This window comes from Candida theae, assembly GCF_024610275.1.
Source record: "Candida theae strain CBS 12239 chromosome Unknown scaffold107, whole genome shotgun sequence".
In the NCBI taxonomy this organism is placed as follows: domain Eukaryota; kingdom Fungi; phylum Ascomycota; class Pichiomycetes; order Serinales; family Debaryomycetaceae; genus Lodderomyces; species Lodderomyces theae.
The window spans coordinates 1-14,513 of record NW_026261399.1 but is presented as its reverse complement, the minus strand read 5'-3'; the positions used below and the strand labels follow the sequence as shown (position 1 = coordinate 14,513).

The window sequence follows — 14,513 nt, the reverse complement described above, 5'->3', positions numbered from 1 at the left end:
ATGTATATCTCAACTCATCCTTTTTCGTTGGTAACCAGAAACTCAATCCAATCAACGATGCAGATGTCAACGAGTACAAAATGACCATAAATGCGGTAAACTGCACTGTATGGATCCAATTTCTATAAGCTGAGTAGCTCAATGGGTACAAATATGGGATAGCGGACGCGGCAATAGTCACAGCTATAAGAATCAAGACAAACGCGTATGTAGTCATCATGAAATTCCAAAACAACCAACGTGAACCACCAACTGGATGTCTCCACGTGAATAGTCTCTGCGCTAGTATCAAATTGGCTGATACAATAACAATTGCCGGAACAATCAAAAACACCTCACTGACGATGCCCTGAATAATATAGGTAATATCGGTAGCCCAGTGAGCACGTAAACTGAATCCGATAATCTTCATCATACAATAGAAAATCCACACAAGTGATAAGTAGAAATAGTGGCCCCTGGAGGTATTGATAATAAAGACAATGATGTGAATAATCATCAAGACTCCGAAAATCACGGCAAACGCTATGCTAGGTGCATAATCTTCATGAGTGGGATACTCCCCAAACAAATTATTTTGGGTGGTGATGAAATAGTCAATGAGGACTGGGGGAAGGTTGTAGCCCATTATATTTCTTCCCCATGAAAGTATACCATTGACACCGGTTCCCTCTGCTGATCCATCAAATAATGTCTCTGTAACTAACTTTCCCATTCCATGAGCTGGAGAATATAGTAGCTGCACCATTTTCAGTTGTTTGCAATGTGGTCAGAATGTAAGGAGTGAATGGGTTATTTGGTATAAAGTAGGAAGTGTTGAATGTAGATGGTTTTGATAGTCTTTTTACTCGTACTCGTAAATTTGGCCTCTTCCTTGAGCCAATGTTACAGGATGGTAATCTGGTTACCTTATACGGGTGCCGTAAATGTCAAAACCGCCAAAGCCATAGTCAACAAATACCTGAAGGGGAGGAACATTAGCCTTTATACACCTTGAGAGTTGTCAGTTTTTACCCCACCGTTTCATTGTGTCTGGCATAAAGTTCCAAAAACGAGTAGGCGGTATTTATTTAAGCTTCGTATCAAACGTATGTCTTAAATTTGAAAATGATGGATGACACATACACATTAATAACTGCTTGAGATCTAGGTTACGAGACTTTATAGAGGGAAAAGAAAAAAAAACAAAAATTGCCCTTTTAGTTTACGGTTGTTTGCATTTCACAAAAGTGGACCCAGGGTCAGTTTTGCGATTGGAGAATGGAGGAGATCAATGTTGAAAAATGGTACTCATTTGATTAAGATACTATGAGCTTGCATCTCAAAGAGAAAGATGGCCGTGCCTCAACCCTCTCTATTCTAGGTGTTGATCTCTAACTGCCAAGACCAGTATGTAGATTCGTAGGGCTTTGCTCGACTAATCGTGTGTATTTTTTTACAAGGAATTGTTTTTTTTTGTTTTTTTTCTTTTTTTACAGCGGGGTAGAGTAGCCGGAGATAACGCACTAATTAGTTGAAAGTTGTATTTTCATTCGCCTCCTCACTTCGATTAGAGTGTAGAATTATTTTAGTGGATCCAAGGAAAGGTAGTTTGAGAGAAATAGTTTGATTGATTGTACAAACGTTTCATGGATATTTGTAAAAATTCAATCTCAGCCAAGCACGAAAGGAGTTTCACTTCAATCTCATATGAAAATACACCTCCTGATTTTGCAGCCTCTTTATTGCATGTCGTGTCATCCATTCTGCTGAAGACAAAGCCTCTCAGCTGTATAACAATTGAATTGGAGACTTTTTGAGGATCAGGGGAGATCCTTTGTACCACTTCGAGGCTCCAGCGACTGCGCAGTGATTTGTTTGTATTTGATCAATGATAGAATGTTTCTATTATTTATGTCCTTTTTGGTAGTTTGTGTAACATTACCTAATCAGGATATCATTTTTTTTTTTTTGTTTTCTTTTTGTACAATGAAAGAACAATTTCCTTTTCCAGTAAGTAGTGTTGATCTGTACATGTGAGTGGAGAAAGGGGAATTGTTGAGCAATACGCTTTGGTTTAACGAGGCTTCTGCTCGTAACGTGCTTCCGAGCAAAAAAACACAATTCACATGTTACCAGTTTGCATTCGTGAGATCTGTCTTGTAGAAGATCCTGCGTTGCGCCTTATCAGCTAGCTGTGTTTTCGAATGTGAATCGAAACTGTATAAATTATCTATAAATGATATCCCTCTATAAATTTGTGGTAATGAATAAAGCTGTGCTTTAGGAATTGAAAAAAATAAATTATTGGCTCTTTCTGCAAGCATTCTCTCTTAAAACTTGAATTCATCGTCAGAATCTCCAACTTTCTTGTCGTATTCGTTTGCTGGAGTGTTTGTAAATGTTCGTTGGTTAGGAGTAAACGATCCGGAGTCGGAATCTCTTCCTTTTTCGTCAAATTGGCTACTTTTTTCATTTGCTGGAGTGGTGCCAAAGAAAAAGTCATCACTAGATGGAGAAGAATCTGCCCCATTTCCAAAATCGAATCCATCTGCATCCTCGTCACTGTATTGTGGGTAGTCGTAAGGGTCACGGTATTTGTCATAGCCACCGTCTTCGTCCTCATTGCCACTATCAACCGGCGTCACCATTTGTGACTGGTCAGCCGTGATGATGGCCCGCACTTGAGATGGCAACACATCTGGTCTGTAGAACCGCAAATCTGCTCTTCCAATTATGTACGACATGTTCATGATGAATTCAAAAACACCCCAACAAAAGTACATAGAAGTCAGTGCCGCAGCTGGGGAAGATGTCTTTTGTTGCCGAGTTTGAAACACAACCACGGCTCTCAACATAGCGGGTACAAATACGCCAATTGTTGAAATGATAACAATAACGAGGGAAACGTTGTGCTTCAAATCACCTCTTTTATTTGTCAATCCTTCCACCATATTGTAATGGTGATGCGTTGCAGCAATAACTCTAATCGCATGTCGATGGTTTGAATTCCGTTTCATGAACGTAGCCTCAGCCTCTTGTGCAGCACCTTTCTTGACAAAATAAAATGGAGCAAAACTTTCAATCCACCATGGTTGATACGTGTACAACCGTTCATCCTTTTTCGTGGGTAACCAGAAACTCAACCCGATTAATGACGAAGCAGTGAGCGTGTACGAAATCAACATGACGCAAACAAACTTGTTCAAATTTTTGTAGATATCAAACCGTGATGGAGAAATGAAATACATGTACGGAATAGCCGATGAAAGTATAGCCACAGTCAACAATATCGCAACAATGCAATAAAGAAACAACATGAAAAACCAGAATAAATTTCTGCTTCCACCAACGGGGTGTCGCCAAGTGAACAACCTCTGGGCCAAAATCAAGTTTGTTGAGATTAACAAAACGCTCGGTACAACAAGTAGAACCTCATCACCGATCCCCATTCTTGCATTTGTTATGTCTCTTGCCCACGCAGCCCTGTACACGAAGGAAATACATCTGATCAAATTGGTGAATGCCCAAAATAAACTCAATAGGAAATAATGACCGCGGTATGTGTTGAGGAGGAAGATGAACATATGCAACATGGTAACGATACCGAAAAGCGTGGCGAATAAAATACTTGGTGCAACATCACTGGCAGTTGGGTATCGACCTAGTAAGTCAATCTGTTTTCCAATGACGTTGTTGGTAAACGTTTGTGCAATCTTGGGGCCCATGATTCCATGTGCTTGTACAACAATGTCATACACTCCACTTGCTTCATCGGGGTTGTTGTTAGCCACAAGTAGTAGCTTCACTGCACCATGGGTCGCTGAGTAGTATTTGTCGGAATCAAAAATGCTCAGCGTTGGCTTAAACAGCATTATTACTGTGAGGAGGCAAAGTAAGGACTGGTACTGAGACAGAATATGTCAGTTTCATGTTTGTGCCAACTGTTTGAGTTTATATATCCAATCCCATGGAATTATTTGAGATACGGATTTGACTACAACAAGGATAAATTAGGAACAAGAAGAAAAGAAAAACTTTTCAAAACAAAGTCAAGGTTTGTGCAACTTTTCGGATATTATTTGAAGAACGACTTCCCGGATTGGGAAACATAATGATTCATAAAAAACAAGAGGTTAATTGCTTAATAAGATATAAGGTTTGCCCACAGTTAAGCAAATGTAACAAAGCTTCACGACAAAGAGTGGTCCTGTTGTGGTGAAGAATTTCTCGATTCGTTTGTAAAATATTGCCCAGATATTGGTGCAAACTGGATCAAAATGATGTTTCACAGATCAAAACACGTGAAAGTGTTAGACTTCTCACTACCGAGCCGAAACCACTCGTCAATTCCAAATACCTTCTGCATGGAGACTGCTTTGGATCTCCGTCAGGCACGACATGCTCCCTCTTTTTTCTTTGTTTCTTTTTTCTTTTTTTTTTTTTTGTTTTTGCCGAGGTAAAGAAACTTTCTTCACTTTCCGAATGCAGTGTCAGCAAACGGAAGCAAGCACAAGAAACGAGAAAAAGAAAAGAAATTCAATCAAATTGATGTACAAAGATTGCCCCTCATAAATTCAACGGTCGGACACAATGTATTTCCGTGCAATTTGTTACTTTCGCTATTATTTGAATACATGTGACAAATATTTTATACTCTTTGTTTCGTCGTACACTTCGGCTGCCAGTTAGACAGCTACATTGGTGTTTCTTCAATAATTTCGTCTCCATTTAATTTTAACTCTAATACACTAGATATAGCGTACATATAATACTGGGCCCACTAATAAATCCGAACCAGCAAATACAATTGCCCAATACCTTCTTGTCTCTCATAAACCTCGTTCTACTAATCATAATCAACGGAATTTGTGACATTTGAAACAACAACAAATAACCACGTAAAGTACCAAAAATCACATACATCACCAACTCGTGAACTATACTGGATATAACAAATGTAATCAAAGCTGCCTGAATCCTGCTAACCTTCAACGCACTGATACTGGAGTGATAAACATGGCGCAAAAGAAAATTGTGCACCGGCTTGTTCCATAGCCTTGCATATTCTGAAAAATCAGTACATGACCACCAAGGACCATAAAAATCACGATCTGCAAACAAGGTCAACTCCGCGAGGGCATTCAATATGGAGTCCCAAATGAGGAAAAATGTGAATAAGTACTCAGATAGGAAATGTGGGATCATATCAATCAATATGAAAAAGTATGAGCTGCCACGTTCGTGTACAGGGAGTTTCCTGGCAACAGCCGCCCTTTTAACAATTGGCAACATGCTATTCTCAGCAACAAACACCATAAGAAAGATAAGACCGAAAATTCCACACAATTTTTCAAAGACGTATAGCCATCTCACTTTCTTTGTCCTGGGGTACTGAATAGTGTATACCAATGTTGGGAACATGCTGTACTCAAAGTAGTTCCAGAGGTTGATATTCTGAGGGAACTTTATCAAGCCACGTTTCTGTAACTCGGCAAACGAGCAATCAAGGACAGATTCGTCGCACTTGCTGTGGTCTTGCTCCGGTTTATCGGAAGTGGCTCTTGATTGGTACTCTAACTCGTACTTGGTAAACTCGATGCTTTTTTTCAAAGTGCTGATTGTTTCCTCCAATTCGTGCCCTTGTGGGAGCTCAACCTCGCCATTCTCTAGTTGATTGAGGTACTTTTCCAGGAACATACCCTCATTGAAAACCGACCACAAGTATCCATTATAATATCCATAGGAGTGCATCTTCATCACAAACACGAGACTATGCAACACCAAAAAGACTTTGGCAATCCATGGGAAATCCATGTGATGGGAAAACCACAAATAAACAGCAAAGAATATAGAGTCGTATACACTCTGCAAAACCCAACCAAAACGTCTCCAACTTAACAAGCGATTCCGACAAAGAAATTGTAGAAAGAATGGGAAATACGAAGTCAAGTACATTGCCAAATCAGTCAATGCCACTTTGAACAAGTCACGCTGCAATATCTTGACAATCTCCCAGTCCCAGAGTGGTGAGTAGTTTTCAAAATGCATATGCACAAGCTCATTAAATATAATGAAAGCAGTGGCCAACCAAAACAAAATATAAAAGCCGTAAAACTCCGACTTGATGAATTCTTGGGAGTCAAAAATGGTGCTCTTACCGGTAAAGGATAAATCTCCAAACCTTAACCGATACTTTTCCCTTCGCTTTTGTTCTTTCCCATCCTCGGACTTGGATTTTTTCCTCACAAGTCGGTGATGATCTTGCTCAGAGACATATTTGACCCATCCGTCCAATGTAAAATCAGACTTCGACACATCCAGGCTAGCACTTTCCGTTCGAGGAATCCTGGAAGCACGCGTTCGAGATCTCAAGTTGCCGCCTTTGGCTAGCGGACTACTGGGTACTTTCTTACCTGTAGATCTCACTCCATTCGACCCTTGTTTGAAATATCCATCACTGGATGAGACATTAGTTGCAGAAGTGGTTGATGATTCCGGTGGAGTGACATCAGTTAAGTCAGCCGGGTCCTTGTCTAAGGTCGACGCCTCAGTTTCAGTATCACTCGATGACGCATTGTAGTCGTTGTTTATATCTAGCAAGTCTCTTCTGTTGATTCTGTCGGAGATGAGATTCAATTTTTCATCCGTGTTCCCTCTCTTTACCATAATGAAATGAAGGCTGTTTGAGTATGCTTGTGGGCTGAGATGTAAGGTAGTTTTGCTTCAGTTTTCAGATGCAATTTGAAAGCAAAAACGAATAGTTTTTGACACTGTTATGTATACGATTCTGACGAAATTGAAGAAGCAAAATAGTGGAAAAATAAATACGATGAGGTTAGCCAGTGTGTAGTCTGATTCTCATCCATTCCATTTATAAACCAATACAGAGGTCAATCCGTCGGAGTTAAAGGTATTTTAATCCTGTTTTTTGTTGGGAAATACGCAACCACAGAAACAATAGAGCAAAAAGAACGTTTCCGTTTTCCGAAATCTTAATTTCAATTTTAATTTTAGTTCTTTTCCTTTTTTTCTTTCGGAGAGTGAGATAGCAATCTATCTACTGTGCTAAAAGAATCGAATCCTTTTCTGCACATTACGCATATAATGTGTAAGCTCTTAAATTAGTCCCGTCATATATATATTTATATATGCAACGGAAGCTAAGCTTGTTTTTTCACATCTCTTGAGCTGGAGGGGAATTTTTCTCTGTTCGTGGAGAAATCTGTAGAAAAGGATATTAACAGATCTGGCTGAGATGAGGTAATTGCTTACCAACTCCGATATATATATATATATATACATAAATACTTTGGCAGTCTTTCACCTGTACACTCTTTCAAACGGTCTGGTGTCATTGAAGCAGCTCTTCCAAACGATTCCCACAACCTTTTCTGCCTCTTCCTTGTTTCGACAAGCAGGATTTGCCGCAACTGAAATTACAGCTCTTCTTTTAATACAGTCTTGAAACTTTTTACCAAAGTTGCCTAAGCCGGTCTTTTTAATTTCAGCCCATATTCTGCACTCTCCACTCAACATCGATGCTCTGATCTCCGTACAAGCATGATGCCTCAAGTTGGTGTAATTCATGTTGAATTTCATGTAGTCATAAACATGCACAAGCTCGTGTGTCAAGATATCCTCTAGTTGCCATTTTGATCGAATCCAGTTGCTACACAACAACACACCTGAATTGGGGTCAAACCCACCACCTTTTGTGAAATCGCAAGTGGCACATTTGATATATTTGGGATCCATTGGTTCGTTATCCTTGTTCAACTTTCGTATATGGTCCATCATAAATATGACAGATGGCGAGTATTGCAATACCCATTTGAGGTTGTCGTTACAGGATCGGCATTTTTCCTCAAGATTTCGATTCTGATAATCATAGATGTATTGTGCTCGATCTTGTTCAGTGAAACCGAGACCAGTTTGGTACAGCAAAGTTCGTCTCCACCATTCAAAGCCAGAAAGTTGTGATGGAGGGGATAAAGTAAGCTGCGACACTTGGTCGCTTGGCGGCTGTGGAGTTGGATGTGACATTTGTCAGAAGATATGGAAGGCGTGCTGTCTGAAATGCGGTCAAAAAGGGTCTTGTCTAGTTTGTAAATGAATGTGGTTGTATGCAATAAAAGTAGTAGAGGACTGCAGAGGTGTTGTCGTTTCTAATTATATAGCCCGACCTCTGGTCAATGATCGGTTAGTCTCTCGTGGCAGTTCAGTGCCTCAACTGAAATTTTTTTTTTAAAATTTTTTTTTTTTAATTTTTTTTTCACTGCAAAAAATTTTTTCACCCAAAAGTTCTGCGATACCGTTCTAGTCAGCAACTTTACCAATGTCAGAACAATTGTCACACCCATCGATCAAGGATGGCTGGTTTGCAGAAATCTCAGAAACTATGTGGCCTGGCCAAGCCATGTCTTTGAAAGTTGAAAAGGTTTTGCATGTCGAGAAATCCAAATATCAAGACGTTTTAGTCTTCAAGTCCGAAACTTATGGTAATGTTTTGGTGTTGGATAACTGTATTCAAGTTACCGAACGTGATGAGTTTTCCTACCAAGAAATGATTACCCATTTGGCTTTGAACTCCCACCCTAACCCAAAGAAGGCATTGGTCATTGGAGGTGGTGATGGAGGTGTCTTGAGAGAAATCTTGAAGCACGAAAGTATCGAGGAGGCTTGGTTGTGTGACATTGATGAAACTGTTATCGAAGTTTCCAAAAAATACTTGCCTGAAATGTCAAAGTCGTACAACGACCCAAGAACCAAAGTTCACATTGGTGACGGTTTCAAGTTTTTGGAAGAATACAAGAACCAATTTGACGTTATCATCACCGACTCATCCGACCCTGAAGGACCAGCAGAGAGCCTTTTCCAAAAACCATACTTTCAATTGTTGAAGGAAGCATTGACTGAAAAGGGCGTTATCACTACGCAAGCTGAAAACATGTGGATTCATATGGATATCATTGCTAAGTTGAAGAAAGATTGTGGGGAAATCTTCCCAATTGCAGAGTACGCCTACACCATGATTCCAACTTACCCATCTGGCTCAATTGGATTTATGGTATGCTCAAAGGATGCTAACGCCAATGTTAGAAAGCCAATCAGATTCGATTGGAGTGATGACTTTGTCGCAAAGAATTTGAAATACTATAACAAGGAGATTCACGAAGCTTCCTTCATCTTGCCAAACTGGGCTGACCAAAAGTTGAACAAGAGCGGTTAAAAGAAGTATTTATGTAGAGTGTAGTGTCTGGTTAGATTGTACCCTTTAAGAACCGTAAATCTTTCTTTTGAGATTACGGGCGCGCCGAGGCGGGTCCGATCTACACAAAGATATCAATGTAACACAAAGAGTGCGAGCACTTCGAAAGCCACTTCCTTGAAAAATGGGCATCGCAAGAAACGTATCTGCTCGAGTTATCGTCGCTTTCTTCTCCTGTAGCCATGACGTTAACAAAATATGAGTGTACATCTAGCGTGCACAGCTTCCTCAAAGAGTTGCCAAAATGTGAACATCATCTTCACCTCGAAGGAACTTTAGAACCACATTTATTATTCAAATTGGCAAAAAGAAACCACATTGAACTACCAGCATCATTTCCATCAACAATCGACAAATGCAAGGCAAGATATGATGACTTTGCCGATTTGCAAGACTTTTTAGATCACTATTATGTTGGAATGAGCGTCTTGATCACCGAACAGGACTTTTACGATTTGGCAATGGATTACTTTGCAAAGGCAAAAGAGGATGGGTGTTTACACTCGGAGGTATTCTTTGACCCACAGGGCCACTTAGAAAGAGGGATCGAGTTTGATGTCGTAGTTTCAGGGTTCAATCGCGCTTGTGAGGATGCAAGAGCTCAGTTTGGAACTACTAACAAGTTGATAATGTGTTTGTTGAGACACTTGCCCAGCGCAGATGGAAAGCAAGTTATTGAATCCGCTGGGAAGTACTACCAGGAAGGTATCATTCATGGCTTGGGATTGGATTCAAGTGAGAAGCCCTTTCCTCCAGAGCTATTTGAGGAATGCTACTCGCTTTTGAAAGAGAATCATCCTCATGTCGAGTTGACGGCCCATGCTGGCGAGGAAGGTGATCATACATATGTTGAAAAGTCTTTGGATACATTGAAAGTGACTAGGATCGATCATGGTGTCAACTCCAAACACTCGGAGTCGTTGATGCAACGGTTGAAGGAGGAACAAATTATGCTTTCACTATGCCCTTTATCAAATGTAAAGTTACAAGTAGTGCAAGACGTGGGGCATTTGCCTATTGACTTCTTTTTGGAAAAGGGGGTACCGTTTTCAATAAACTCTGACGATCCCGCCTATTTTGGTGGGTACATTTTGGACAACTATCTTGCCGTGCACTCGAGGTTTGGATTTACCTTAGAGCAATGGAAACAGATTAGTTTGAATGGTATAAATGGATCGTGGTGTGAGGAAAGTAGAAAGCAGGAGTTGAGATTGCTTGTGGAAAAGGTCTGTGCAAAATATGCAGCACTTTTGTAGATATTTGGGTAGCGAATAGATATTGTAATTTTGTAAAGTTTCGTCAAAAAGAGGTGATAATAAAAAAAATTCCCCAGTGGCTACACAGAGTGATACCATGTCGCAATCATCCAGAAAAAAGCTCTTGCTTATGGGCCGTTCGGGCTCAGGTAAGTCATCCATGCGTTCCATTATTTTTTCCAACTATTCCGCGTTTGATACAAGAAGATTGGGTGCTACGGTTGATGTCGAGTTATCACATCTTCGCTTTTTGGGCAACATGTCTCTCACATTATGGGATTGTGGTGGACAGGATGTCTTTATGGAAAACTACTTCACTAATCAAAAGGACCACATTTTCAAAATGGTGCAAGTTTTAATCCACGTTTTTGATGTTGAGAGCAAGCTGATCAATAAGGATATCGAAATATTTGTCAAGAGTTTGACAAACTTGCAAAAGTACAGTCCTGATGCAAAGATATTTGTCTTGTTGCACAAGATGGATCTTGTACAGATTGATAAGAGGCAAGAATTGTTTACAATAATGATGGATAAATTGCAAAAGATAAGTAACCCGTATCATTTCAAACTTGTCGGGTTTCCAACTAGCATATGGGATGAGAGTTTGTACAAGGCATGGTCACAGATTGTGTGTTCGCTAATACCAAATATCAACTTGTTCAACAGTAACATAATCAAATTCAACTCTATATTGGATGCTGAGGAAATCATTTTGTTTGAAAAGACAACATTTCTCGTGATTTCATCGACATCCTCAATAAAACAGCAACAGAAGCAGCAACAGAAGCAGCAGCAACAACAACAACAACAACAACAACAATCGCAAAAAGTGACAAATGGCAAAGTAGACCCTCAAAAGCAAGAGTCGGAGGAATTGGATCCGAAACGGTTTGAGAAGATCTCCAACATCGTAAAGACATACAAGCAGTCCATCTCCAAGTTGAGGACGAATTTCAACAATTTGGTCATAAGAGGAAGTAATGGCACAACGTTCTACCTTGATATTTTAACCGAAAATATGTTTATCATGGTTGTGTTGAAGAAGAAGGAAGAAGTGTTTGATGGATCTGCGGTAGAGCAAAATGATGAATCTTTGGTTCTTGAGAATATCAAAGCAGCCCGTAAATGGTTTGAAAAGATTGAAAACTCAAAGTAGAAGGGGAGCGGAGGTGTATAGTTCTATCTATTGTAGCTATCAATAAACGAATAAACGACAAAGAGGAAGAAATTGGTGCGCGTGTTATACGATGAAATTGAAATTTTACTCTCTCTCTGCTAAAAAATCCATTCCAGCTTCCTCAACCTTTCTTTCAACACACACACACATACACACACACCAGCAATGGGCAAGTTCGTACAATTACTCTCCCATCCGGACGAGTTGAAGGCTGTCATTCAATTGAAAGGGTTTAGACAACCATTACACCCTGTCCCAACATCTCAATCGCCGACTTTGAAAAGATGCTACGAGTTGTTGAATCTCACATCGAGATCATTTGCAGCGGTTATTGAAGAGTTGCATCCAGAGTTGAGAGATGCCATTATGATTTTCTATCTCGTGTTGCGGGCATTAGATACGATCGAGGACGATATGAGTATTAAACCGGAGATCAAAGTACCTTTGTTACGTACCTTTTATGAAAAATTGGACTCTAAAGATTGGACATTTGATGGAAATGGACCAAAGGAGAAAGATAGGGTTGTTCTTGTTGAGTTTGATCAGATATTGGACATCTACCATAGTTTAAAGCCACAGTACCAGGAAATTGTCAAGGACATTACCCGCAAGATGGGCAATGGTATGGCAGATTACATCTTGGACGAAAATTTCAACCTTAATGGGGTGGAAACCATTAAAGACTATAACTTGTACTGCCACTATGTTGCAGGATTGGTTGGCGAAGGTTTGACTAAGTTGATGGCATTGGCCAAATTTGCTGATGATGCCGTGGTTGAAGACAATTTTGAGAAATCAAACTCAATGGGACTTTTCTTGCAAAAGACAAATATAATTAGAGACTACTATGAAGACTTGCTTGATGGCAGATCCTTTTGGCCAAAAGAGATTTGGTCCAAGTATACCCCGAAGTTGCCTAAATTTCACGAGGACAAGTCAATGGAGTTTGAAGGGTTGTCCTGTATCAATGATCTTGTTTTGAACGCACTCGGACATGTGAGAGATGTTTTGGAATACTTGTCTCTAGTTAAAGACCCATCAACTTTTTCTTTTTGTGCTATTCCACAGGTTATGGCAATCGCCACTTTGGCCGAAGTGTACAACAATCCAAAAGTCTTGCATGGAGTTGTAAAGATTAGGAAAGGTACAACTTGCAAATTGATATTGGAAAGTAGAACCTACCCAGGAGTTGTAAAAATTTTCAGGCACTATATTCAGGTAATTAACCACAAGTCAGCGGTTAGGGATCCAAATTATTTGAAAATTGGTATCAAGTGTGGTGAGATAGAGCAGTTTTGCGAAACTATGTTTCCCTCAGAGAACGCTATACCCGAAGGCGCTCGCGTATCTGAAGGGCCAATTAATAAGTTTTTGAAAAATAGAAAAGCCATTGATGACAGCATGCAAGTCAGAATTGACCAAGAGACTTTTAATACAAACGCCGTTTTAGGATTCATTGGTGTTTTGTTGGCAAGCTTATTCATTTACGTGTATAGATAGATCTAAGTTACAAAATCTATGGTAATATAAAAGGCTATACTGCAAGTTGATGCAATGGAATACACGGTAGCGCCATTTATTTTGGACCGCAGTTCTTATATTATTTTCGGTGATAAAACTCGGTAGGAGATACAAGAAACCCCAATTCAAATATGTCCGGTTTCAGCAGCTCAGACATGAATGTGGTTTTCCCGCTTAAACTAATCAATTGGTCTTTGGACGGTTCCGATGTTGAATCAACGACAACCCCGATATTATTGCAGGACCAAAATGGACCATGCCCTCTCGTGGCCTTGGTCAATACGCTTGTCTTGCAATTTGATTTTAGAACTTCACAAGTGGACGCGGTCAATCTCAGTCAGTCCCAGACACATGACGAAGCTGTGACAAACTTGAAGTCAAAACTATTCACTCATTTTCACAACTCATCATCAATAGGATTGGGTGATATCTTGGGGCTTGTGGCTGATTTGCTTTTGGTGTACTCAGAAGACAATATTCTGCACGAGATAGTTGATAACATCTTGAAACAGTTGCCAAAGCTACATACAGGTCTCGATGTTGACCCTAATTTGACGAATGGGAACTTCGCCCAAGATTTGGCAACCACTTTATTTGATATTTTTGATTTGAAGTTTAAACATGGGTGGATAATTGGAGATGCAGAGTCTGGGTATGCTGATGATGAGTCGATCGAACACACCTTTTCAATCTTGCGTGAATTGCAAACGTTTGACAAGGTACAGGACTATCTACTTTTACCTGATCTGGACCCGGCCGTGGCTGAGAACCAGCAACATATTCGACAATGGTTGGATGCGACTTGCTCGCAACTAACACTGGAAGGACTTTTAAAATTGGATCATGATTTACCATCGCCACAATTTCTCATTTTTTTCAGAAACAATCATTTCAATACACTACTCAAAAAGTCGAGGAATGAGTTTTACTTACTCGTTACAGACTCCTCATTTCAATCGAAAAGTGGGAAACTAGTTTGGCAAAGCTTAAATTCAGTTTCAGGCGGTGGTGATATATTCTTTACCGGAGATTTCATGCCAGTTTTGGACATTGAGCAAGACATTGGCCAAGAGGAAGAAACTCTCGATTCCGATTTGATATTGCTGAGACAATTACAAGAGGAGGAGGATGCGGCCATGGCCCGCAAGATGCAAGAAAAGTATGAGAAAAGAAAGACACGGCAGTCGAACAAAGTGGTAAGTACCACAGAGAACAAGGAGACAAAAGCGCCTAACAAAGTTGCCGAAGAGAAAAAGAAGAAAAAGTTTTTCAGTTTTCTTAGTCGTAAATAAACGTTATGATGATTCTA

General features: G+C 39.9%; 6 protein-coding genes across 6 annotated transcripts; 4 read left to right on the top strand and 2 right to left on the bottom strand. All coding sequences in view use genetic code 12, as the record gives it.

Annotated features, from left to right (window-relative positions):
• KGF57_001805 (uncharacterized protein) lies at nucleotides 1–748 on the bottom strand (the record flags this gene model as incomplete). The annotated part of the gene is made up of 1 exon (XM_051751050.1): nucleotides 1–748. A coding segment is annotated over one exon (748 nt), but the record flags the coding sequence as incomplete, so codon positions are not given.
• Nucleotides 749–2,312: 1,564 nt separating this feature from the next.
• On the bottom strand, nucleotides 2,313–8,025 carry KGF57_001804 (ARE2; the record flags this gene model as incomplete). Its single annotated transcript, XM_051751049.1, has 3 exons — nucleotides 2,313–3,787; nucleotides 4,788–6,661; nucleotides 7,307–8,025. 3 exons carry the CDS (start codon nucleotides 8,023–8,025, stop codon nucleotides 2,313–2,315), a joined length of 4,068 nt encoding a protein of 1,355 aa, XP_051609695.1.
• Nucleotides 8,026–8,317: 292 nt separating this feature from the next.
• Nucleotides 8,318–10,506, top strand: KGF57_001803 (AAH1; the record flags this gene model as incomplete). Its single annotated transcript, XM_051751048.1, has 2 exons — nucleotides 8,318–9,192; nucleotides 9,360–10,506. 2 exons carry the CDS (start codon nucleotides 8,318–8,320, stop codon nucleotides 10,504–10,506), a joined length of 2,022 nt encoding a protein of 673 aa, XP_051609694.1.
• Nucleotides 10,507–10,636: 130 nt separating this feature from the next.
• GTR1 (Rag GTPase) lies at nucleotides 10,637–11,662 on the top strand (the record flags this gene model as incomplete). Its single annotated transcript, XM_051751047.1, has 1 exon — nucleotides 10,637–11,662. One exon carries the CDS (start codon nucleotides 10,637–10,639, stop codon nucleotides 11,660–11,662), a length of 1,026 nt encoding a protein of 341 aa, XP_051609693.1.
• Nucleotides 11,663–11,848: 186 nt separating this feature from the next.
• ERG9 (bifunctional farnesyl-diphosphate farnesyltransferase/squalene synthase) lies at nucleotides 11,849–13,183 on the top strand (the record flags this gene model as incomplete). The annotated part of the gene is made up of 1 exon (XM_051751046.1): nucleotides 11,849–13,183. The coding sequence occupies one exon, from the start codon at nucleotides 11,849–11,851 to the stop codon at nucleotides 13,181–13,183; it is 1,335 nt and encodes a 444-aa protein (XP_051609692.1).
• A 152-nt stretch (nucleotides 13,184–13,335) lies between these two features.
• KGF57_001800 (uncharacterized protein) lies at nucleotides 13,336–14,496 on the top strand (the record flags this gene model as incomplete). Its single annotated transcript, XM_051751045.1, has 1 exon — nucleotides 13,336–14,496. One exon carries the CDS (start codon nucleotides 13,336–13,338, stop codon nucleotides 14,494–14,496), a length of 1,161 nt encoding a protein of 386 aa, XP_051609691.1.
• Between the last annotated feature and the right edge of the window lie 17 nt (nucleotides 14,497–14,513).